The sequence below is a fragment of the Corvus kubaryi genome, unplaced genomic scaffold (assembly GCF_017639235.1).
Source record: "Corvus kubaryi isolate FWS band 111438036 unplaced genomic scaffold, C.kubaryi_AGA036_p1.0 split1-37355, whole genome shotgun sequence".
In the NCBI taxonomy this organism is placed as follows: domain Eukaryota; kingdom Metazoa; phylum Chordata; class Aves; order Passeriformes; family Corvidae; genus Corvus; species Corvus kubaryi.
The window spans coordinates 1,163,535-1,186,813 of NW_024582078.1; the positions used below are offsets into that span (position 1 = coordinate 1,163,535).

General features: G+C 48.5%; 1 protein-coding gene across 1 annotated transcript; it reads left to right on the forward strand.

Moving 5' to 3' along the window:
• Positions 1-41: 41 nt before the first annotated feature.
• On the forward strand, positions 42-11,761 carry PHTF1 (putative homeodomain transcription factor 1). The gene is made up of 18 exons (XM_042013458.1): positions 42-191; positions 256-312; positions 386-455; positions 1,157-1,315; positions 1,682-1,841; positions 2,138-2,263; positions 3,064-3,223; positions 4,330-4,503; positions 4,584-4,661; positions 5,605-5,814; positions 6,141-6,269; positions 6,694-6,966; positions 7,473-7,604; positions 7,727-7,813; positions 8,748-8,903; positions 9,293-9,388; positions 9,986-10,111; positions 10,459-11,761. The coding sequence occupies exons 1-18, from the start codon at positions 153-155 to the stop codon at positions 10,477-10,479; spliced, it is 2,253 nt and encodes a 750-aa protein (XP_041869392.1). The 5' UTR covers positions 42-152; the 3' UTR covers positions 10,480-11,761.
• Positions 11,762-23,279: the final 11,518 nt, after the last annotated feature.

The window sequence follows — 23,279 nt, forward strand, 5'->3', positions numbered from 1 at the left end:
CTCGGCTGGCGCTGCCTGGGGCGGGGGGGGTGGAGGGGGTGGCAGGCGGAGCCAGTCGAGCGCCGGGCGGTTTCCAGGGTAACGGGAGCGGGGTCGCTCCCGGGGTCGGTCCCGGGCTGGGGTCGGTCCCGGGGCCGGTCCCGCCGCCCCCCATGGCCTGTCGCGATGCCATTTCATGGTACCAGAAGAAGGTGAGTGCGGCGCGGCGCGGGCGGGCGCGGGCCCGGCCGTGCCCTCAGCCTCCTCTCCTCGCAGATCGGGGCCTACGACCAGCAGATATGGGAGAAGGCCGTGGAGCAGACCCAGATGAAGGTACCGGCGGCGGGGGGGGGGGGCGGGCCCCGCTCCCCTCGCCGCTAACCCGGCTGTGCGTTCCGCCCCGCAGGGCTTCAAGAACAAACCGAAGAAAAAGGGGCACATCCAGCCCGATCTCATCGACGTGGATCTGATCAGCGGTGAGCGGTGTTCGGTCTGTTCGTTCCTCCCTGAGACAGGGATGGTACCGAGAGAACGGCTGGAGCTGTGCCAGGGAGGGTTAGGTTGGGTATCAGGGAAAGGTTCTTCCCCCAGAGGGTGCTGGGCACTGCCCAGGCTCCCCAGGGAATGAATGGGCGCGGCCCCAGGGCTGCCAGAGCTCCAGGAGCGTTTGGACAGCGCTCTCAAGGATGCCCAGGGTGGGATTGTTGTGGTGTCTGTGCAAAGCCAGGAGTTGGACTTGGTGATCCCTGTGGGTCTCTTCCAGCTCAGGATATTCCATGATTCTGTAGATGCCTCACAGCTTTGTGCAGGGTGGGAGAAGCAGAGCCTACCCTGCTGCCGGGGGAGCCCCTGCTCGTGAGCACTGAGGCAAAAGGAGCACTGAAAACCTGAGAGCAGAGCAGGAGGAATTCGGTGTGGCTCTGCAGAAGTGGTCGGTGGGAGCAGGGTTGGGTGGGCAGGGAAGGGAAGGGTCAGAGCCAGAGCTATGAGAGAAGACGAGGAGCTGCTTTAGCTCTCCCTGCTGGGGCTGTGTAGCTGTGACTGGTGCCTGAAGCTGGGCTGCTGTCAGCCCCTGCTCAGCCCTGTGGCAGGGCTGGGGCAGCCCAAAGGGGAACTCCAGCAAGGGAGTTCTTGTGATTCACAGTTAATGATGGCTTGTTTCCCCTTTAATTCCAAGGCTCTACCTTTGCCAAAGCCAAGCCTGAAATTCCCTGGACATCACTGACGCGGAAGGGAATTGTGAGAGTGGTGTTTTTCCCCTTGTTCAGCCAGTGGTGGATACAGGTCACTTCCCAGCGTATTTTTATGTGGCTCTTGGTGCTCTACATTATGCAAGGTGAGTGAACAGGCTGTGCCATAAACCTTCTCCTGCAAGGAATGGGACATCAAAGAATGCATGGATGTGGCTCTTGGGGAGATGGGTTAGGGGTGGACGTGGCAGTGCTGGGGGAGCGGTTGGACTCGATGGTCTCAGAGGGCTTTTCCAAGCTTAGCGAGTCTATAATCTAGGTTTTGTAGTTGAGGTTTTGTAGTCCATAATCTAAAGCGTGAGGATCTTGTCTGGAACCTACTTAATGTACATTTTAAGGTGTGTGGCACTAGTAATTGCAGAAATTAAATAATAATACAATAAAGCAGAACAAAAACAAATAGTTGAGACAGAGTCTTAATTTTTGCGTTGGTGCCATTTCCCCCTCTCCAGTCGTAGCAGTGGTGCTGTACTTCATGGTGCCTGTTGTGAGTGCCAGTGAAGTGATGGGACCCCTGTGCCTTATGCTGCTGCTGGGGACAGTTCACTGCCAGATCGTGTCCACCCAGGTGAACAGACCTGCAGGGAACAACGGGCTCAGCCGGCGCCGCAGGTGAGCACCAGCGGGGCCCTTGGTGGGATCACAGCTGGATATGGTGGGGGGGCATTGAGGTTTCCCCCTTTTAGGTTGCTGCAGCAAAGATTCCGTCTGGATTTTGTCTGGTGTACCTTTCCCAGTGATGCCCTGATGTGCTGGGGGTGTAGGCAGAACTTTTTTATTTGGAAGTCAGTATTCTGTTTGCATGACTTCAGAAAAATGACATCCAAAAAGCTGTTGAAATCTCATTCGGATCTTTTAAGAAAAGTAGCTTCTTACACAAATTTAATTCTCCTTGTCTTAAAACTCAGGAAGTTACGCAAATCTGTGGGCGTGGATGGGAACAATTGGTTGTCTCCTGACAGAACCAGCAAGGAAGAGCAGTCTGGCTCTCCATCTCTGCTGACCAATTTATCCAGTCTGCTCTTCCAGAGGAGGTAGGTGATCCCTGCTGGGTTTGTGCTGCTTGGCGTGACACTGGGAGCAATTTGGCACCTGGAGAATGAAGGCACAGCGTGTGCTGTCACTGACATCCCCACAGCCTGTCAGTCCCTTTTGAATTAAAACTTTCTCGGTAATGTGGGAAGCTGATTCCTCAGGAATATTTAGTATGTCTTTATTAGATCATATAAAATTAGATTGTATAAGATTAGATCATGTGAAACCAAGCGTTAGATGAGCTGTAGAATGTGGTGGAGTTTATTTATCAGATAAGTGACCTTGTTTGAGTGAGTGCTCAGATTATATTGCTCTTTTACCTGATTTCCAAAAGCAATTGTGGCTTCTGGTTCGGATCTTGGCATCTTCCTTCTCTAAAAGCAACTCAAGGGAAAGGAGGGGAGATTGTATGGGATAATATTTCATTGTTTTCTCCTGTTTTCCCAGGTGAATTTCCTGGTGAGTTTCCAGCTCACAGTGCTTTCTCTTCACGAGGACTTTCTGTCTTCTGAATTGCTTTCTTTTTTTTTTTTTTTTAATAAAAATAATGAAAAAATTCCCCTTGGTTTAGAAGTTTTAAGACACTATTAGAGTTACAAAAGAAGTGTCGAGTGAAGGTGAAGCAGATATAAATATCTTTAACAGACTCAGCACACAAAGCCCGTCAGCCAAAGACAATTATTTATCCCTTGGGTATCTTGTTTGATGCTGCACCTGTGTGACAAGGGAAGACCAGGATGTTTTACCCCCAAGAGTTTTTCCCTGACATAAAAGCACTTAATTGTATTTTCTCTCCTAGGAATAGAAGAGTAAGGCTGGTAGCTGAGAAAGGGACCGAGACAGAAAGTGGTGTGAATGCTGTGGGTGATGGCATCAAACCCAGACAGGCCAGATCTGAACACAGGCTGCTGCACTCCAAAGAGAAAAGTAAACTTTCTGATGGGGAGAAGAGCCATCAGGTAGTGCCAGGGGAGATCCCTTTGAAATCACAGTTTCAGTATATTCTCTGTGTGCCCAGAAGTGTGTTGGTATTTAACTGTATGGTTTATCTAACACAAGATACTCCCTCCTTCTGCTGATCTTTGCCTGCATTAGGGAATCTAAAAACCCCTTTCTGCCTCTCACTGAGCAGCTGAAAAGGTGCTGGTACTTTGCTGTCAGCATCTTTTCATAATCACAGAATAGAATCCCAGAACAGTTTGGGTTGGAAGGAATCTTACAGCTCATCTCATTCTACCCCCTGCCATGGGCAGGGACACCTTCCACTATCCCAGGTTGCTCCAAGCCCTCTCCGTCCTGACCAAGTATGGTCAAACACTGACAGTGCTGGAAATGTCTGTTTTACCAAAGTGCTCGTTTAATTGTGGAGATTTCTAATCACAAGGTGTTCAGTTAAGGGGGAGTGCTGATAATGACTAAATAAATTGGCCATTTTCAAAAGCAATTCTGTAAAATATTTTGTCTTGCAAGACTGAGACATCCCTTGGGGAGAGAGAAAGAGCTAAAGCATCATGAACTCTGTTGGAAGCTTTGAAACATAAAGATTTGGGGAATTACTCTTGAGTCTCCTCTGGGTCAGTGGTATGTTAATTCCACATGAAGGACTTGGAATAGATCCTGTGTGGAATTCTTTTGTACTGTGCTGTCCCAGCTCCTCTCTGTGAAGGTGTTTGGAGAGGGGCAGAGCTCAGTGTAGGGGCACAGCTCAGGATTTTGGGTCTGTTACCCCCCAGCTTGTAGATACATCTCTTCTGGGCTTGAGACTGCTGGTAAGGCACAGCCAAGAGCTGCTGCTGCCTCCTCCTCTTCCTGCCTTTGCCTCAGTTCCAACTCCACCCACCCAAAATTCCCTCTCAGTACCTCTGGGGCAAGACAGGATCCGGGGGAAGGAGTTAAAATCTGTGAAGTCTCTGTGATGCTGAGAGAATTCTGTTTCTGAGCGTTCTGTGGGGAGCATGGGCTGGCTCTGCAGGCAGTGAGGGCTGTGCTGGGGGCAGCTCTGCCTCTGAGCCTTTGATGGGACTCAGGCTGGTCCTCTGTGGGGGCTTTGGCCATGCCTTTGTAGGATGATGGCACCAACAGGGACGGTGTTTCTGACGAGCTGTCGAGCGAGGAGGATGCCGAGGCCGTGGCACAAAGGATCCTGTTACGCCACAGCATGGAAGGGGCTTCCAGTGACAACAGCTATGAGGAGAAGAAAAAGAGGCCTCTGGTTTCTCTGAACCAGGCTGTCTCACAGGTACCCAGGTGGGATTTGTGCTGTTTTCCACGCCTTGTTTTGCTATGGATAATGAGGTGGTTTTCCTTTGGTCTTGGCAGGTCAAGCAAGTCCTGAAAGGTGCCAGAGACTCTGACAGTGTTGTGGAGTCTGAACTGGAATCCACATTATACAGGCAGGTATGGTCATAAAAGTCAGGAGAAGGAGCTTTCCCAGGCTGTTCACAGAATCAGAAAATTGGTTGGGCTAGAAGGGACCTTAAAGTTCATCTTGTTCCAACCCCCCTCCATCAGAACAGAACGTTATGAAATGATTGTCAGAATCAGAATTGATTCAGATTGTTGACGATCAGAATCCTCAGGTGCAAGGTGTGACCTCCTTCCTCCTTGCTCCTTGGCAGCTTTGTAAACTTTCACAATGTTCACAGTCCTGATTGTGCTGCTTTATTAAACAAACCCCAAACAACAAACAAACAAATAACTGTTGGCAGCAAAGGACAGTCCAAGCTGCCTCTAATTGCTCCTGTGGAATTGCTGCAATTGCTCTTGTGGTTGGGAAGCAGTGCTGTGCTTGCAGCTTTTAAGCTAATACATTTTGACTTTAAAATCACAGACTATCCTGAGTTTGAAGGGACCCACAAGGATCAAGTCCAGCTCCTGTAATGAAAGAATAAATCCATTCTGTGAGACATACTCAGTCCCTTCATTACTTCGGTTTTTGCCCCTGCCACTCCCTCTACCTGAAAATAAAATATAAATAAAATATGTGAATATCAAGTTATAAATATGAAAACATAAATTAATACAAAATGCAAATGTAATATTAAAACAGATTGTGCAAAAGGCATAAAAAAGGACATTTTTGTATTAGAATGAGTACATCAATTTTTATTTTGTAGGTTGGGAATGGAGGTGGGGAACTAATGGGGTCTGTATGAGTTCTGGTGTAGAAATGCTTTTTCCCCAAACATTGTCTTAAACCATTTCCACCATGTGGGTACAACTGGGAGCACTCAAATCCCTGGGAAGCTGTGGGGAAAGAGGAGGAAGAAGAAGAGGAAGAGGAGTTGCTTTTACAAACCGTGCGTGGGGCTGTGCCATGTGAACTTTGCTGTTCTTGCAGGACCCCAGGTCGTGCCTGAGCGTGGGGCCCCGGAGCTGCAGCGTGAGCCGGCGGGACTCGGAGAGCACCCGGCAGGACTCGGAGACCGAGGACATGCTGTGGGACGATCTCCTGCACGGCCCCGAGTGCCGCTCCTCCGGCACCAGCGACAGCGAGGAGCGCTCCGCCAGGGACTCCCGCCGCGACCTGAAGGAAGACGTCTTCCAGCAGGTTGGTGATTTCCATCCAGGAGCTGGGAATGCTTCCCCTTCTTCCCCCTGTCTTCCCAAATGTAAATGGCACGTGGGGATGCTGTTGGTATAAGGTGAGCAACCTGCATGAAGCCAAATCACATGGAAATCTGGAATGCTGTAAACGATATCAATGATTCAATGATCAAGTCCATCCCTCCCCTCTGCACCACTGCTTATCCCAAAACAAAGTATTTCACCCAAAATGGAATCCCCCCTCAATCCAAATGCATTCTAGGCAAAGGCATTACTTACAGCAGGACAGAAAGAGCTGACCCATGTTTTGCACTCCTCTCTCTCTTCTAGAACCATCTGTTTTGGCTGCAGAACACAAGCCCAGCATCTGCCAAAGTGAGTGCTCTGATCTGGGAAGGGAATGACTGCAAGAAGGTGGACATGTCCGTGCTGGAGATCAGTGGGATTATCATGAGCAGGGTAAGGGGGCTGTGTGGCATTGCAACCTCTCCCTCACACTTTAGATAATGGCCACCAAACCCCTGGAAACAGTTACACATGCAAATATTAGGGGCAGTATGAAACTGGTCCCTCCCCAGCTGCAAAGACAGTTGTCCCTCATGTTCTTACTGAAAAGTTGCCTAACCCTCAATGTAGGAGGTCTGTTGAAGACTGACAAGTGCTGATTATTGCTGATTGTCTCTGCAGGGTGCTGAAGGTGGGGGTTTGATTATTTGGCTGATTTTTGGGGATTTGGACTGAAATGGGTGGACGTATTTTAGGCTCTGTCCTGTGAAGGGAAGGGGAACTGACTGCTTGCCCGAATTGATGCTATCACAGCAATAGGCCTTTTCCTTGAGGCAAATCCCAGGTAATCGTCCCATTTGTTATTCCTGCTTGCCAGGTTAATGCCCACCAGCAAGGAGTGGGGTATCAAATGCTGGGAAACATCATCACCATCGGATTGGCCTTCCTCCCGTTCCTCTACAGACTGTTCCGCACGGATAACCTGGAGCAGCTCTGCTCCATTTCTCTGATGGAGCTTCTGCACATCTTCTGTGGAGCCCCTGCCAGCACCCCTGTGCTCATCCTGTCTGCCATCAACTTCCTGGAAAGGCTGTGCTTGACTTGGATGTTTTTCTTCATGATGTGTGTTGCTGAGAGAACCTACAAACAGGTGAGTGTAAAGGTACTGATGCCTTTCAGGAACCTGGGAAGCAGGAATAAAAATGGGATGATGACTTCAAAGCTCATCTCATTCCAGCCCTTGCCAAGGTCAGGGAGGGGAGTCTGGGAAGGCTTTTATTGATCAGTCACAAATTATACCTGTCAATACCATTCCTGGCACCCCTGTTCTCCCCCTTACCTGTTCCCAAAGTCTTACTCTGCCCCCTTTCTGTTGCCCAGAGCAGCTGTGGCTGCCCCATCCGTGGAAGTGTTCAAGGCCAGGACAGGGCTTAGAGCAACCTGGGAGAGTGGAAGGTGTCCCTGCCCATGACAAGGGCTGCAAAAAGATGAGCTTTAAGGTCCCCCCCAATACAAACCGGCCTGGAATTCTATGAAAACAACTGCTGCCAGAGAGGTTGAGCACCCAGGTCTGCTTCCCCAGTGACCATTTTTGCCAGGATATTAAGCACTCTGTTCTGTTTTACACTAATTTATGGTTCTGTTTGTAACTTGCAGAGGTTTTTGTTTGCCAAGCTCTTCAGCCACATTACATCTGCTCGGAAAGCCAGGAAATATGAAATCCCGCACTTCAGGCTCAAAAAGGTGGAGAACATCAAGATCTGGTTATCCCTTCGCTCCTATCTGAAGGTGAGTTCTGATCTAGAATTTGGTTGTTGCAGAGGGTGTGATGGTGGCAGCTGTCACAGTCTGTGGTGAGTTTTGGCTGCACACCCCAGCTCAGCCCTGACCCCCTGACCTTGTTTCTGCAGAGACGAGGCCCCCAGAGGTCTGTGGATGTTGTTGTGTCCTCAGTCTTTTTACTGGCTCTTTCAATTGCTTTTATCTGCTGTGCCCAGGTGAGATTTTAACCTTTGTGGTTTATAAAGTAAGGGAAACCCTCCCAAGTGCTGGAGGCTTTTCTTTCACCGGCCTACAAAAAGCTTGAACTGGAGCTGTTTGAGCCCAGAGTAATGTAGAGAGTGTTGCATTTTTTAAGAGTTTTATCACTTTTAGTTGGAAAACAAGGTTCATTCTGTGCTTGCAGAGCAAGGTCTGGGGTTTTACAATCATTAGGAAAATTTCAGGACATGGCCATTTGGGCATAAAGGAGAGGAGACTCTGCCCAAGGACCCCAGGTGTTCACAGGATATTTATTCCAGAGGGCTGATTGCAGCATCCTCTGTAACCACCATGTGGAAAAGCAGGTCAAGAACTATTACTGGAACCTTTTAGCCCTTCACTAAACCTGGTACAGGCAGCAGTGCCAAGGTTGGAGCTGTTTTCTTGGTCAGTGCTGTGTTCAGGCAGGTTCTTGATCCCCCTGAAGGGGCAGCTGTGGTAGCAGAGGCTGGTGGTTTGTAGATACTGTCACTGCTGTGACTGTTCTTGTAAGCCACAGGTGTCCAGAGGGAGGAAGGACAATCCCAGTCCTGCTGTGTGAGTCCATACTGGGAAAGGCAGGAGCAGCTTAGCCCTTTTGAGGCTGCCAGTGGGACAAGGAAAGGCACTTCATTGCCTATTAGTTGGACAGGGGAAGGGGAGAGGAGGAACAAGGCTCCTTTGCTGAGTAAAAGGAAAAAATACCCAATTCCAAGCTAAAGCCAGGTTAGAAATGAGACCTTTCACTGTAACCCCATCACAGGAATGATTTACACTGCATGGGAAGAGCTGTCAGGGGCTGTAGAGCACACGGGGCTGGGCAGAGGAGGAGCAGGGGCAGTGCTTGTGCACTTGTCCCAAGAACAGGCACCTTGGCATTAACATTTGGTGCTTTGTTTTTTCTCCATACAGGTTCTTAAGGGTCACAAAACCTTTCTGAGTGCAGCTTATAACTGGGAGTTCCTGATGTGGGAGGCAGCACTGCTCCTCTTTCTGCTACGTCTGGCATCTCTGGGCTCTGAGACCAACAAGAAATACAGCAACATTTCCATCCTGCTCACTGAGCAGGTAGCTCCATTTAGCTTGTTCTCCCCTGGGCTTTGTGGTTTGTTTGGAAATAATGATTGTATTTCAAACCAGCTTAAATACTGGAATCAAACTTTAAAACTTGGGAATCAACCCTTGTGTTGGCCAGAGGGCAACAAAGCACTGGTCAACATGGGGGGGATGAGCTGGTCCTGTTGGGACAGACTCAAACTCCAAAGTTCTAGCTGATTTTGGTCTCTGGGTTAATGTGTGTTAGCCAAAACAACTGGAAAAAAATATGTTATCAGTGCTATATTCACTGCTTCAGGAGTGACAGCAGACTGCAAAAATGGCTCCAATTTCCCTTAGTAAGGAATCAGTTGGGGGCTGGTACTGGAATATCAACCCCCGGCCTGTGGTGTCTGTCACAGATAAACTTGTACCTGAAGATGGAGAAGAAGCCGAACAAGAAGGAGCAGCTGTCTCTGGTGAACAATGTGCTGAAACTGTCCACAAAGCTGCTGAAGGTAAGGTGCTCTGCCTGAATGGCTGGATTTTATGGAATCAGTGACTTCTGGCAATGCCATGTGGCCCTGCCCTTCCCTTGGCCCTTGAAGTTAGTGCTCACAAGGGGGGGTTTCTGTGCTCCTGCAGCTGTGACAGGAGAGGGAGCAGTACAAGGCCAGTGTGGGTAATTAGTGCTGTGAACTTTTGATGAGCAGTGGTTTAACTCAGTGGGAGGAGAGGCTGGTGTGAACACAGCATCTCATGACTGCTCCAGTCTCATTTTCTATCAGCAGCTCTGATGCTGGAGCTCACTGCCAGCAGCAGGGAGAGACTTGGGAAGGAGTGAGCAGAGTCTGGGAGTCACACAGATTAGGCTGGGTAGTTCTGCAGCCTGGAGTGTCAGGCTCTGGTGCAGCTGGTGTTGCTGCAGAGCCTTTGGATTCAGCAGATGTCTCTGGGACACTGGCAATTCCTGTGCATGTATTTAAGAAAGGAGACAGAGGCAGCCCAGGGCAGCACAGGCTGTTGGAGTGCCAGTGCTGAGCTAAAAGTCAGAGGATGAATTCTTTGGTATTGGTGGGTGCTGATGGACTCTTTTCCTTGTCCTTTCACTGCAGGAATTGGATAGTCCCTTCAGGCTGTATGGACTGACCATGAACCCGTTGATCTACAACATCACAAGGGTTGTCATCCTCTCTGCTGTTTCAGGAGTGATCAGTGACCTGCTAGGATTCAATATCAGAGTAAGTGTCCCTGTCCCAACCAACAGAACAGCTCTGGGGCCACTTCTGGGGTCACAGCCCCGAGAGAGACCGTGGGTCTGCACTGGGAACCCAGACACCAGAACTGGGTGAGTCCCCACCTCCCTGAGCCAGTTTTGGGGGGAAGGACAGGGCTCACTTCAGCTTCAGTTCCCTTCAGGTCAAGCTGTGAGAATCCAGGGTTCCTTCCCTTTATCCCAGTCCTCCTGTGGCTCATCCTGAAACTGGAGCTCACTGAGCAGAGCAGGATGGGCAAGAGACACAGAGTGTTACCTGTAGATGAAGAACATTCCTGTTAGACTCAAACTCCCTTTCTTGTCTCTTTGCAGTTATGGAAAATTAAACCATGAACTGGCAGAACATCAGCCCTGGGCATCTCCACCAGATACCAGAGAAGAGAACCAGCAGTGTAGGCAGAAAGAAGAAAACTGACAGAAATCTGTAATAGCAATTTTTAAACAGATTCCCAGTGTATGTATCAGAAGTTTTCTTTCTGCTTTACTGCTCTGCAACATCCAGAATGAACTGGTCTCATCAGTGATGTCATCCCATGGCATGCACAGAAACACTGGATTAATGGGGCCAAATGCTGGCAGCTGACACTGAACCAGCAGGGGCTGGTGTGGGACATCAAACACTAAAGCCATACAAGAGCTGCAGCTGGAGGGACACCAATGGCTGTGACTGAGGCCACGTTTCTTAAAACCTGCACTCTGGGCATGTGACAAGGAGGGACTCAGCTCTCCTGGCCCAGTGAGCCTTCCTGCGGCTGCACTGAAATATTCCAGGTTGACAATCCTTTGCTGCACTTACCTGGCTGTGCTGAAGAGCATTTCCTTCCTTAAAGCTCTGTGTGCTCAAGGCTCTGCCTCTATCCTGAACCACCCCAGGATGCACCAGGTGAATTCCCCCTTCCTGCTGCCAGTCCAGCAACACCCAAATCCTGCTGGTGGCTTGTGCTGGGGCTGCTGCAAAGAAATGATCAGTATTTTTTGAGGACAGTGGTTACAGGAGAAGAACCTTTCAACACACGCTACAGGCAAAGTGTTCATGGGCTGGAGAATGTTTTGCCATGTCTGTTCCCTGGAATACTCAGCTCCATCCTGTCCTGGCTGTGACACCAGCTCTGCTCCATGGGGTGAGCAGCTGTTGCAGCCCAGCACTGCAATAGAGCCTCACCCTGAACACCTGGGGAGGAAAGCTGGTGGGGGAAACAGCTTTGACAAAGACTTCCTTGGGTTCATGTTTAGAAAGGTCATGGAAAGCAAGAAAATATTTGGAGGTTTCTGTAACATTTCCCTTCACTGGCTCCAATGGTTTCTATTTATTGGTAGTGAAAAGAACAAAAACTGAGGAACTTCTCATTCTTTCACAGGAGGGTAAAATGGCAGAAGAATTTTTGGTAGTGAATTGTTTACAGCTATTTTCTGTACAAGGAACAGTTGTGAGATGTAAAAGGAGGTGACAGTTTTACATAGCAAAATGTGCAAATAAACCTGCAGGACAAGCACTTCATCATTACCAACGGTTTCTACAGCACTTGATGATTTTTGTACCATCTTTTTGGACATCTGTTACCGGAATGGGGGGTCAAGGAAACATCCAATAATAAAATGAATTTTTTTTCCAGAAGAGCAGCATGTTTGTGGCTAAAACCTGGATCACACCCCTGAAAACCAACCAGGAGCTTGGTTTAGTGCAGAACCAACAGGCCATGAAGTGGAATTGGGTTTTAAGATCTACATAAAAATAATGAGTGATTTACAGGTCTGTCTCTAGTCAGAACCTCAGAAGTCTGTGTGAAGGTGCTGTACAATATATAGACATTTACATCCAGCTCATCCATCCATTGTGTAACATTCCAAGGCCACATGGATGCAGGAAGCACAGATAAAGGTCTAGGGAAGGGGAAATCCCACACAGGTAGGACATTATCAGGTCACATTAACACAGAAAAACAGAGGGAAGTGATGGCAGGGAAATAATTTCAGTGCTGCCAATTCCTCTGGAATTAAAGGTCTGGATTTGTCACTGTCCTCAGTGGTCAGGGTGAGGGCACACAGCATAACCCAGCCTCTGGGGAAGAACACAGGAATATACTCAGAGTATTAAATATTTCACAGCCCTACTCCAGCCAGAGAGGATTTGAATGTGTTCTGCTCCACAGCAAACCTCAGTGGATCACCCAGCAGCTGAGCACAGTTCAGAGCTGCTTTAAAGCCCTTTGAATTCCCAAAGTTGTTGTTTTAAAAGCTGTTTGGGCAGTCAGCTGTCGTTGTGAAGAGTTCTGCTCACAACTGCCTCACTGTGCTTCATTAGCCTTCAAAAACATTCAAAGTTTCAAAGCCAGAATGAGATATCCTCTTACTTTCAAAGAGCAAATCCTATCAGTTTGAATTTTGAGTAAGTGAAGCTCAATCTTTTACTCCTTTCTCCTTCTGCAAACTGAACCAGTGGGCTCCTTTTCCCACTTTTCTGCAGTCATTAAACACCTCAGATGTCAGGAAATCATCACTAAACTGTGAATAAAATAAACCCCTTCAGTCTGCTGTTCTGACAGCCATGGGACTGATATGGCAGTGAGCTCTGGGGGTAACATCCCTCTGTAAAATATCCCTGCCAGCCCAAACCACTGGCGTGAGTCTCCTGTACCCTGTGTGCCATCAACGCTCCCTGACCACACATTCAGAGGAAATAGAGCTCTTACACAGCAAGAGCTACGCTGAAGAAGCTGCTCTGGCAGCTGACTCTGCCCTCAGGTCAACTTTTACCTCTACAGAGATAAAAAATCCAATTCCTAATTAGCAATAAATAATTAAAGATGGGGCTTGGGTCTCAGCTCCCCACCCAGGCTGAGGATGCCACAAGTGAAACCAAAGGAGTTGTGTTATTGAACAGAACCCGGAGTTTTCTCTCCTCACACAGATGTTTGCAAACCAAATCCCCGTGAATCAAGGAACTGAAGTGATCGTGCTGTGTTCAGAAAAAGAAAAATCACAGAATTAGGTCAAATATCATATTTAGCTCTGGGGTATTGTATTGGATATAAAAATCCCAGGAAACACATCAATGGAGCAGCATCAGTGGCTTATTTGCTGCCCTGGGACTGACAGAACCAAGTTTCTCCTGTTCTCCCTGGCCCAGCAGGAACAGGAGGGATTCCTGATGTAAACATGCACCAAGCTCTGGAGAAAAGCCCCACTTCAGCCCAAACCTGCCTTGTCTGTGGCTGGAACCCACGTGGGAAGGATTAGAAGGACTGAATGCAGGAGATAGCTTGGAACAAGAGCAGGAAGTGAGTCAGGATCACACTGGCAAGAGAGGCATTAAATAACTTTGTTCAGAAGCCACAGCACTCAGAGAAGTGGCAGCAGTGCAGCCCTGGAGCAGCAGACACGGCCTGCAGAGGGACACGGGGACAGCAGCTCATGGCAGAGTGTCCCTGCAGCCATCCACAAGGCCCTTCATGCAGCTGAGATAAGGACAAATCAAATACTTTTCCCAGTTTCTGAGAAAAAAAGACAACTGTGTGAAAAGAACCAATGCTTCAAATGACCCTTACTGGAAAATTGATTAGAACATGTTCTAGAAATCAGTGTCAGTCAGTGACACCCATTTCCCACCCACTCCGGCTGCTGGGGTGCCCTTACAGCCACTGGGGACCCTCCATGGCCCAGGAATTACTGGTGTTTTCCTCACAGGAGAATTCCCCTCAGGCTGGGAAGTTCCACCTCTGGTTTCCTTGGGCAGCTCCTCGTGTCCCTCTCCGTGGTATCTGTCCCCTGTCAGCCTCCTGTGTTTGCACCCTCCTGTGTTTCTCCATGGAAGGCAGTGGGATGCTGGAAGGGCTGGAGATTTTGAATGTGCTGGAATCTGCCTTTTCAGAGCTGGAACTGGTTAATGAATCATCCTCAGAGGTTTTTCTCCTGGAGCTCCTGAAGGGAAGGTTATTCCCATCAAACACTGGGTAGTGACACTCTGCAGAGCACCCTTCTGCCTTTCCTGGGATTTTCTGCTTCTTGTCTCTCCTGGTGACTCCCAGTTTCCCATTCCCACCTTTCAGCTACTCCAGAGTCACCTTATCACCACCAGGTGTTCTACCTCGGATCCTTCCCACTGTTTCTGCACTTCCTGGCTTGCTGAGATGCCTTTGGGGACTGGCTGACCTTCCTCCATTTCCATGGAATGCTTTTTTGTCATGGTTTCTGTGGTTTTTGCTCTCACTCTTGGAAGTGTCAGATTTATGTGGTTTTTTTCAGGACCCTCATTCCTGGGGCTGTGGAATCCCATGTGGGGGTGACCCTCAGCAGCCCTGGCTTTGCTGGACTGGCAGATCTGTCCCCTCTGGTCCCTGCTTCCAAACTACCTTTAGTGATTCCAGACCCAGGGCTGGAGGGACATTCCCATCTGTTCTGTGTTCCCTGGGGAATTTATCCTGAGGTTTATCTTGTCAGGCACAGTTCTCTGCTTGTTCCACTACCTCAGACAGCTGAACTCTGGTAAAGCTTCTCCTGGTGCTGGTAAACAACTCACTGCAGATGGGGAAGCAGAATGGGAAGATGAAGATAATGGTGACTGTTCATATATTACATTTGCTGAAGCTGAACTGTAGCTATCCCAACCACCTGGAAGTGAACAGCGAGAGATTTCACTGAATAACTGCACAAAAAGTAATAATTGCTAAATATTTCAGAACCTCAGCAGCAAAGACTGAGTTCAATTTAAAAACATTATGGAGTGGCATATTCTCAAAGCCTTATTTAGCCAGGTTTCTGTACTGTGTTGTTCTAAAACCTACAACAACCCTGAGGATATGATTTTGGAAAAAAACCCCTGGTGCTCAGAATGCTGGATCCCTGCAGGACTGACACGGCCTGGGACCAAAACTATTTTAGAGCCTACACAGCAAAATTGCAAAATAGAAATTCCCTGACCTACATTGTTTAATAAAACCAAACGAACTGGAACTGTAATGCTAAAAAAAAAAAAAAAAGAAACTGTGAAAAGTTTGGGTTATTCAGAGCTCTGCACTTTAATGATAGGAAGAGATGAAACCCAAGTCCACTGGAAGTTGCTTTAAGCAACCCTTAATGTTGCTCAGGTTCCACGTAGGGACAGAGGCTGGAAGGAGCCAAACCTGAAGGAGTTTGGATGTGCTCCAGAGGCTCCTTTTTGTGTGGTTCTGTTTCTCCCTCATCTCAAGGGGTTTCTGTGACCAGCAGGACCAGGAGTGATGCTCAGGACCCTTTTCCATCTCTCAGGAGGAAAGAAATGGAGACAGTTCTGAGCACATTTTACCTCTTGAGTGAACTCCAGGAGGTGAGTGAACGCACAAAGCGTTTGGTAGTTTGGGATTTTGGAAGGATAAACTCAGGGCTGGTCACTGTCAGTGAAAAGCTCCTCATCAGAAAAAGTGACCCCACAGTTTAGAAGTTTAATCATCATCACCTTGGTGTCAGCATCAGGGGTTAAAAGACTAAAATGCGTATTAGGAACTAAAGTGCTCTTTGTTTTAAAATGCTGCCAGTGCCACAAGTCCTTGATTTGCAGTTTTGGGGCTGAGTTTGACCCAAAATCATCTGTTCTGAGCTCTGTGGCTCCTGCAAACATTTGCTTTGCTGTCCTTCCTTTTTTCTTTTTGCCTACAAAGTTGTGCTTTGCTGCCGTAGATGCAGAGATCACCTTTAATCAAACTGAGTCCCTTTGGAGAGCAAAGTTGTCCCTTTCCTGCTTCCTGAAGTTTTGGCTTTGAAAAACAAAGAATTCTGTAATTTAGAAACTAAAAACAGAAGTAAATCTGTACAGAAATAATATTTTAACAATAGAGGCATTTTGAACTGAGCACTGGAGCACAGAGAATTGTAATTTAAATTAAAAGGCAATCAGAGTTAATCAGCACATTTTTATAGAAAAACTTGATTAGCTTGGGCAGAGCTGGGAAACTCATTACAAATATGGGATAATTTCACACTGTGCAATATTCCTACGTACTTGTCATGTGTCAATTCTACCAAAAATATTCCTTATATTGCAAAGTAAATATTTTCTATTTTCAATTTTTTATATTTTCATTTTAAATTTAATTCAATAATAAATAAACACCTGGACAGCTCTCACTAAGGGAACTGCCAGCTGCTGCAGTGAACAAGCACCAGAACCTCCTAATCCCACTTTTCTGTCCTGCCTTGGAGCCTCAAAACCAAACGGCCAAATTTATGTGGTCTGGTCTCAGTCCAGACCCTGGGCTCAGCAGCAGCAGAACTTTGTTCCCTCCAGCCTGAATCAGCTCAGTAGTTCCTGTGTGAGACATTCCTTGGGTGGGTTCTCCATGGATTCCCACAATCTGCTCACCAACCCGAGGAGGAGAGAGCAGCGGGTCAGTCTTTGGGAATCTCTGACACGGTGAACTGATTTTTAATTTAGGGAAAAAAAAATAATACAGGCAGATCCTTCTGTTTTCCCTCTCGTGCTAAAATCCAGAGGGCAATGGTGGCACAATTCCCGGGATAAAGAGCAGGATGTGAGCCCAGGCTCAGGGGGTTCAGAGGTGCACACAGGGCGTGTGCTCGGGAAAAGATTCCAGGGAATTTAACCACGTTTCCTAATGATTTACAAACGAGTAGTAAATATTTATTTACATATAAATAGTAAACATATGGGTGAGCCGCGTCACAACCTGCCTGAGGTCACCTTGTCCCGGGGAGGGCACGGCACGGTCCCCGCACCCAGAGCAGAGCTGAGCCCGGACGGAGGGACAGGAATTCCCATTCCCGGCTGGACAGAGCAGCGCTGAGGTCTCTGAGCCAATTCAGGACTCCCGGAGGTAGCGGGCAGGGAATTCCAGCTCACACCAACCTGCCAGGCTGCCGGGAAGGGGCTGGAATAGCATCCCCCAAAAAGCGGCGTCTGTTTGGGGAAATTGGGAAGGGAAATAGGAAAAAGGGAGCGGGAGCCTGTTTGGCACTGCCCGGAGCAGCCCAGGGATGTCACTGGAGGGTGACAGGAGCAGCTTAAAGAGGCTGCTGGGCTTTGCCAAAACTCTGCCCAGGGAGTCACTGCTGGCTCCTCATGGACAGCTCGGGACAGGGACACTCCGGGACAGCTCAGCTGCCACCAGCCGGGTGAGAAATTCCTCCTCACGGTGTCAAAGTCCAGCCAAAAGTGACACCGCGTCCGGATGAGGAGAAAGGAGAAGTGTGAATAACCCCGGGCTGGGCGAGCTCCGGGCTGGGGCCGTGCCCATTCCCTGGGGAGCCTGGTCAGTGCCCACCACACCACCTTTCCTGATATCCAACCTTTCCCTGAGATCCAGCCTTTCCCCGATATCCATCCCAACGCCCCTGACACAGCTCCAGCCCTTCCCTGGGTCCTGTCCCCGGTCCTGTCCCTCGGGAGGAGCTCCAGACCCTGTTGAGGTCTCCTCTCCTCCACCTGAACCTTTGGGTTGCCTTGCTCAAAAAAAGCGAAGCCCTGGAAGCACTCGGAGGAGGAAAACGAGAGAAAATATCAGCACTGACTGCTCCCCTCGTGGAGTCTCTCCAGCACGACGGAAAAAAGCTAATTACTGTGAAGAATGGGATAAGAGGAGTTAACAATACCAAGAATTCCACATCCAATTCAGCCTCCCAGCCAGGATCTGTGTCAGCCCCAGCCTGCAAATGCAGCACAAAGAGAGGCAGAGCCGTGTGCCAGAGGCAGGGAAGCACCAGGACTGCGGGAGATGGCATCTCATGGGCACCTGGCTCCGAAAATCCAGCTCTGGGCAGCAGCCACAGAGCCCCACCCATCATCATTCTTTCCGTTGTACCCATGTGTTTTGCTTTTCCTGCAATATCCAAGACTGAATTCCTTACACAAAGATAAGGATTAGCATCATATTTTGGGAAGAAAAAAATCGGTTTGCATCTCCAGAGATGGCAGAGAAGAGCAACAGCACAATGTACACACAAGTATTGCCTAAAAACTCCCTGACTTGGGCAGTGATTCTCCTCCAGCTCTCTGCTCCACTGTGCAATCTCCTCCTGTTGGGGCTCCTAAAGTGCCCCCAGGCAGCTGCTGCTCACAAAAAAAGAGATGAGGACCTGAAGGCAGATTCAAAATCCCATTTTTCCAGAAAAACCTTCCAATATTTCTGTATTTTGAGAATTTAAACCGAATTCATCCCAACTCAGGGGTGACTCAGGGTAACTGTTTGGTTCTGAGGAAACATTCAGGACATTTTTTCTTCTGGTTCCGAGATATGCACAAAACTCTTTAAGAAACTTTGCCAGAGGGTCTGTAACAGCTCCATTACAGCATTTTCTGCTTCTTTCATAACTACAATGAGTGTTCAACTGTCGTAAGGAGATAATCAGATTGCAAACATCAGCAAAAACATTCTGTGAGACAATTTCGTGCATTTTTACACCCAGGTTTTCTACCTGTGTCCAACAGGGAAAGGTTTTAATGTTCTACTTTTGAGAACTCCCTGGCAGTGCCTTGAGGGGTGAGAGTTCCCCACATCTCCACACCCTCTGGATGGGTTCCTGTCCCTGGGAATGACAGCTTTTCTGCTTTTATTCTGCTTTTCCTCAGAAAAAGCAACACAATTTTATGGATCCTGACAGGAACAGAAGGGGTTTAGCCTGTTTGGAAGCTGATAAAAGTCAGAAGGGATCAGGGCTGGTCAGATCCATGAAATTGGTTCAGATATTCAGTTTATTAAAATTTTGTGAGACATAAAGAACCATGGCCATTTGAGAAATATCCCTCTGGAAAGGGAAGGGAATGAGGACCTGCAGAGGCAATGGGGATTTGAAGGCCCCAAAAACAGAGGGAAATTACCAAATTATTTGAGGCACAACTGAGTTTTCCACTGCCCAGCTCCAGGAAAGGTGAGGAACTGGTCCCAGAGCCACACTGGGGCAATGAGTTCACTGACAGGAATTTTAAATTGTTTTTTCTTCTCCCAAAACCCAAGTAAAAACTAAAGATAACAGCATTTTAATAAAACCATTTAAAATAGCTTCATATTACTTTCCCCACCACAGAAAATAATTTTATTGTGCACATTACAATAAATCCAGTCAATTTATGGAAGAAAACCAGGTTTTGGGATACCAAATGACACTGCCAGTTAAGAATAAGGAACCACAGTCTGTTCAAAAAGTTGCCTCTTAGGTAGAACCTGAATGGAAATACTGCCCCAAGATGGACTTTTGTGCTGAATTATAGACGGATAAACTCCTTCTCCTGAAAGGGTTAAAAAAAATGATCCCAAGCACCAAAACTAAAGCTGTTCCAGCCCTGTTGGGTGCAGCACATTACTGCATTTCTTAATTAAGAACAAACAAATTCTATTAAAATATAAAAAGTGCTCAAGGGAAGGGAAATGTGAAGTCTATTAAACTGAATTTCTCAGGTATGTGAGGCGTCCCAAGCCCTCCACAGCACTGCTTGGTGCCCATCCTGTGACATCCTTAAAGAGGTTTTCCTCTGGAGACAAAAATGTCAACTTTTACTCCCGGTTCACCCTCAGATTTTTAATTCAGAAGCGCACGCAAGGAAATGCCATCTGTTGGTAGGAATCCTGAAGCCCTGCTCCCGGGTGTTCCCAGCCGACACAGGACAAGAGCTGACAGGCTCCTGCTTTCGTGAAAAATGCTAAAAAATCTCTTCTGGCACATGAAGGGGATTCATTTATTCCCAGGAAAAGCAAAGATCCCAGTGCTGGGGGGGGAGGGAAGGGGAGCAGGCACAGGATTTATTGCCAGGCTCAGAGGGCAAAGCACCAACTCTGCCAGGCTTTGTGCCTGGTGAGGCTCAACAGCTCCCAGCAGAAAGGGCATTCTGGATTTTTGGAAGCTGCATCCGGGATTTTCCCGGGGGTGGAGCAGCCCTGGGAGGCTCAGCTCTCCCTGACTCACCCACACCCACTCTGGATTTCCCCCCTGCACACTCTGCTCCTGCAGCTGCACCCAGGGGAATTTTAAAATGGAGATTTAGTCCTGCTCCTTTCTCCTTTGCCATCACAAAATTCTTTATGTCTGAAACACTCCAGCTCCCCTGAGCCACAGATTTTTTTCTGACTGATCTTCACTCTGGTTTTACCACCTGCTACTGAGGGAGTTTTATTCCCTCTCTTTGTTGAGTGCCCCCAGGTTTGGGTTTTATCTCTACACTTCAGCTCCAAGTCTGTAACTGAGGCAGTGGGAAAGGGTTTTACACAGAGCCCAGGTAAAGCCGTGCACAAATAATGGCCAGAAACATGATATTCAGAAAACCTGTCTTGGAAACAAGTGGAAGGTGTCCCTGCCCATGGCAGGGGTGGAATGAAATGAGCTTTAAGGTCCTTCCAACCCAAACCAGTCTGGGATTCGAAGATTAAAAGCTGCAGAGAAACAGATCTAATTTAACCAACTCAGACTTCAGCAGCTTTATAATCACCCTGGGCAACTGCTTTGAAGCGTGGCCCTTCAAACTGGAATGAATCAGATTTGATAAAAATAAAAATCTTAATAGAAAAATAACAATTTACAGAGTTCTCTTTGCTTCAAGCATTAACAAAAAGGAATGTTAAGCCTTTGAAATTCTGTGTAGCAGGCTGAGATGGCATGTTAAGTATTTGAAATGAATGTGAAATTAGAGAATCATCTGCTGGCTTTAGTCACAGTCTGGCTTTAGGTATTTATTATTTAAAAGGTGAAAAAAGCCAACTTTTTGACAAAATAATGATCGGGAGTTTAATTAAACCCATAAGCAGCAATCCAGAAAAATGCAGGGTTGGAAAACAGCTTTTCTCTCCAAATTATTGGATTTTACATGTTTGCATTTTTGTTTAGAAACACAACAGGGCTGTGTGGGAGCTGTCCTTCAATCCCAGGCTGAAGATGGGACTGGGCAGTCCCCAGTTCTCACTTTGCAGCTCGGGTGACACAGCAGGGTTTGCAGGTGAAAGATTTGCAGGAAAACAGTGTCAAGGGTTTTTCCCACAAAAAACAATTGTGACCCTTTTCCAAGGGGAAGTTTTGGCAGACAGAACCACAAGATGTTTCTGTTGTATCCCAGGGATGCAGCTTTGGGCAATTTGTGTGTTTGACAGGGAAGAAAGGAAAAACTCAGGGTTTAAATGGGGAGGTTTGGAGAGCAGGAGCACCCAGGGAGCACCAACCCCAGGGGAACAAAGCCCTGGCAGCTCCGGCAGCACCAGAGCCAGGCCCTGAGAAGATTTTCTCACTGAGCATCATCCCATGGTGCTGCAGCCCACTCAGGAGGGGTTGTTTCTCCCTGGCTGGAGGATACAAGGTCCTGACAGAACCTGTTTCTATGTCAGCAGCACTTTCTCTCCCTCACACATGGGAATTTCCCTCATTTCATACTGTGCTGTTAATTCTTGTATCTTCTTTTTGGGCACAACCCCCTTGGCAGGTGCCTCTCTCTGCCCCACCTGCCTTCAGCTCTTCCAGAGGAATGAGCTCCCAACTCATTCACCTACCAGGAGCTGATGATCTCTGTGGGTGCCACCCAGCTCAGGTTATTCTGGGATTCACTCTCTTTGATTTTGAACATCATCAAATACTCCATTGAAGCAAATAAACGTCAGCAGTGACAAACGTGAGACTCTGGCAGTGTGGTGGCACCTTCCTTGCCTTCCCCAGCCACCACTGTGAGGGTCACCACAGTGCCCATGTCCCTGATGAGCTGCAGGATGCTGTCATGGGAGAGCTCCACTATGCACTGGCCAAGATTCAGTCACCCACCCTCAGCTTCCCACTCTGGCCAGCCTTGATGAGCCAAGAAAAGGCACAGCAACACCATCAGCATTCATGGAATCATGGAGTATCCTGAGTGGGAAGAGATCCATAGGGACCAAAGTCCAGCTCCTGGCTCTTCACAGGGCAGCCTCAAGAATCCCACCCTGTGCACGTCACAGAAGCATCAAACACACCCAGAGCTGCCACAGTCAGAGAATCAGGGAATATCCTGAGCTGGAAGGGACCCAAAAAGGATCATCCAGTCCAACTCCTGGCCTGCACAGACACCCCAACAATCCCTGGCAGCGCTGTCCAAACACTCCTGGAGCTCTGGCAGCCCTGGGGCAGTGCCCATTCCCTGGGGAGCCTGGGCAGTGCTCCGCACCCTCTGGGGGAAGAACCTTTCCTTGATACCCAACCTAACCCTCCCTGGCCCAGCTCCAGCCCTTCCCTGGGTGCTGTCCCTGTCACGGAGAGCAGAGCTGGGAGCTGCCCCTCCTCTCCTGCTCCAAAGGGTGGCACTGCTCGTACAGGAAAAACCTGCAAAGAATGAGGAACGTTTCCCTGGGGGTGAATGGAGACACCGACCCAGCAGCACGGCCGTGCCAGCTCCAGGGGGCTGTGCCTGAAGGAAAACACGGGAAGGCGATGGGTCACACCTGCACAGGGATGAGTGAGCCCGTGTGGCCCCGGAGTGCTCTGGAGCTGGTGGTTTTGCCACAAATAATGCAGTTTTCCATTTCAGGCACGGAAAGGATGAGTACAGAAAGGTCTGGCTGGCCTTGAGCTCCCCTGGCAGCCTGTGACAGGGGATGGCTGCTGTCCTTCCTGTGGAAAAAAACCATGGCACTCTTTCAGATGCCCAGCACCGAAATGTGCAGTTCCTATTTCTGGTATTGAGCCTCCAGCCGAGGGATTGCCTCAGGAACTGAGCTAGCAGGGGTCAGTGCCATGGTCAGACCCTGTGGTTATGGGTTAATCTCTGTGGGGTTGGAGGAATCAGCCATCAGCTGAACCTTTGGAGACTTTGTCTCTGGTTTAGCCTTTCTGGTCATGGATTATCACTCATTAGTTTCAGGTTCTCAATCCATGGCTTTGGTTTGTCTGTGGTCTTGGAGGTATCATGTAAATCCTAGGTTTGGACTCCATGGTCCCAATCCAGGAAGAAAATAAACCCAAATTTGCACTTAATTGGGAAGGAACACGTGTCCCCAGTGTTTCAGGTGCAGATGAGAGGTGGCCCAGGGACAGCTTTTGTCTGGGAGCCATCCTTGGCTGTATTCAATTTCAGAGGGAGCATCGAAATTTCAGCCCCAGCCCTTGTGGAGAATGGCAGCCCCTTTCCATGGGAAGGGAAGAGGGTAGCCCCTTGTGGAGAATGGCAGCCCCTTTCCATGGGAAGGGAAGAGGGTAGCCCC

Excerpts from the sequence above, each read along its gene's own strand:
- PHTF1 (XM_042013458.1), top strand. The coding sequence starts at position 153 with ATGGCCTGTCGCGATGCCATTTCATGGTACCAGAAGAAG. Across the intron at positions 7,605-7,726 it reads CCCTTCGCTCCTATCTGAAG|AGACGAGGCCCCCAGAGGTC; the intron begins GTGAGTTCTGAT and ends TTGTTTCTGCAG. Across the intron at positions 7,814-8,747 it reads CTTTTATCTGCTGTGCCCAG|GTTCTTAAGGGTCACAAAAC; the intron begins GTGAGATTTTAA and ends TTCTCCATACAG.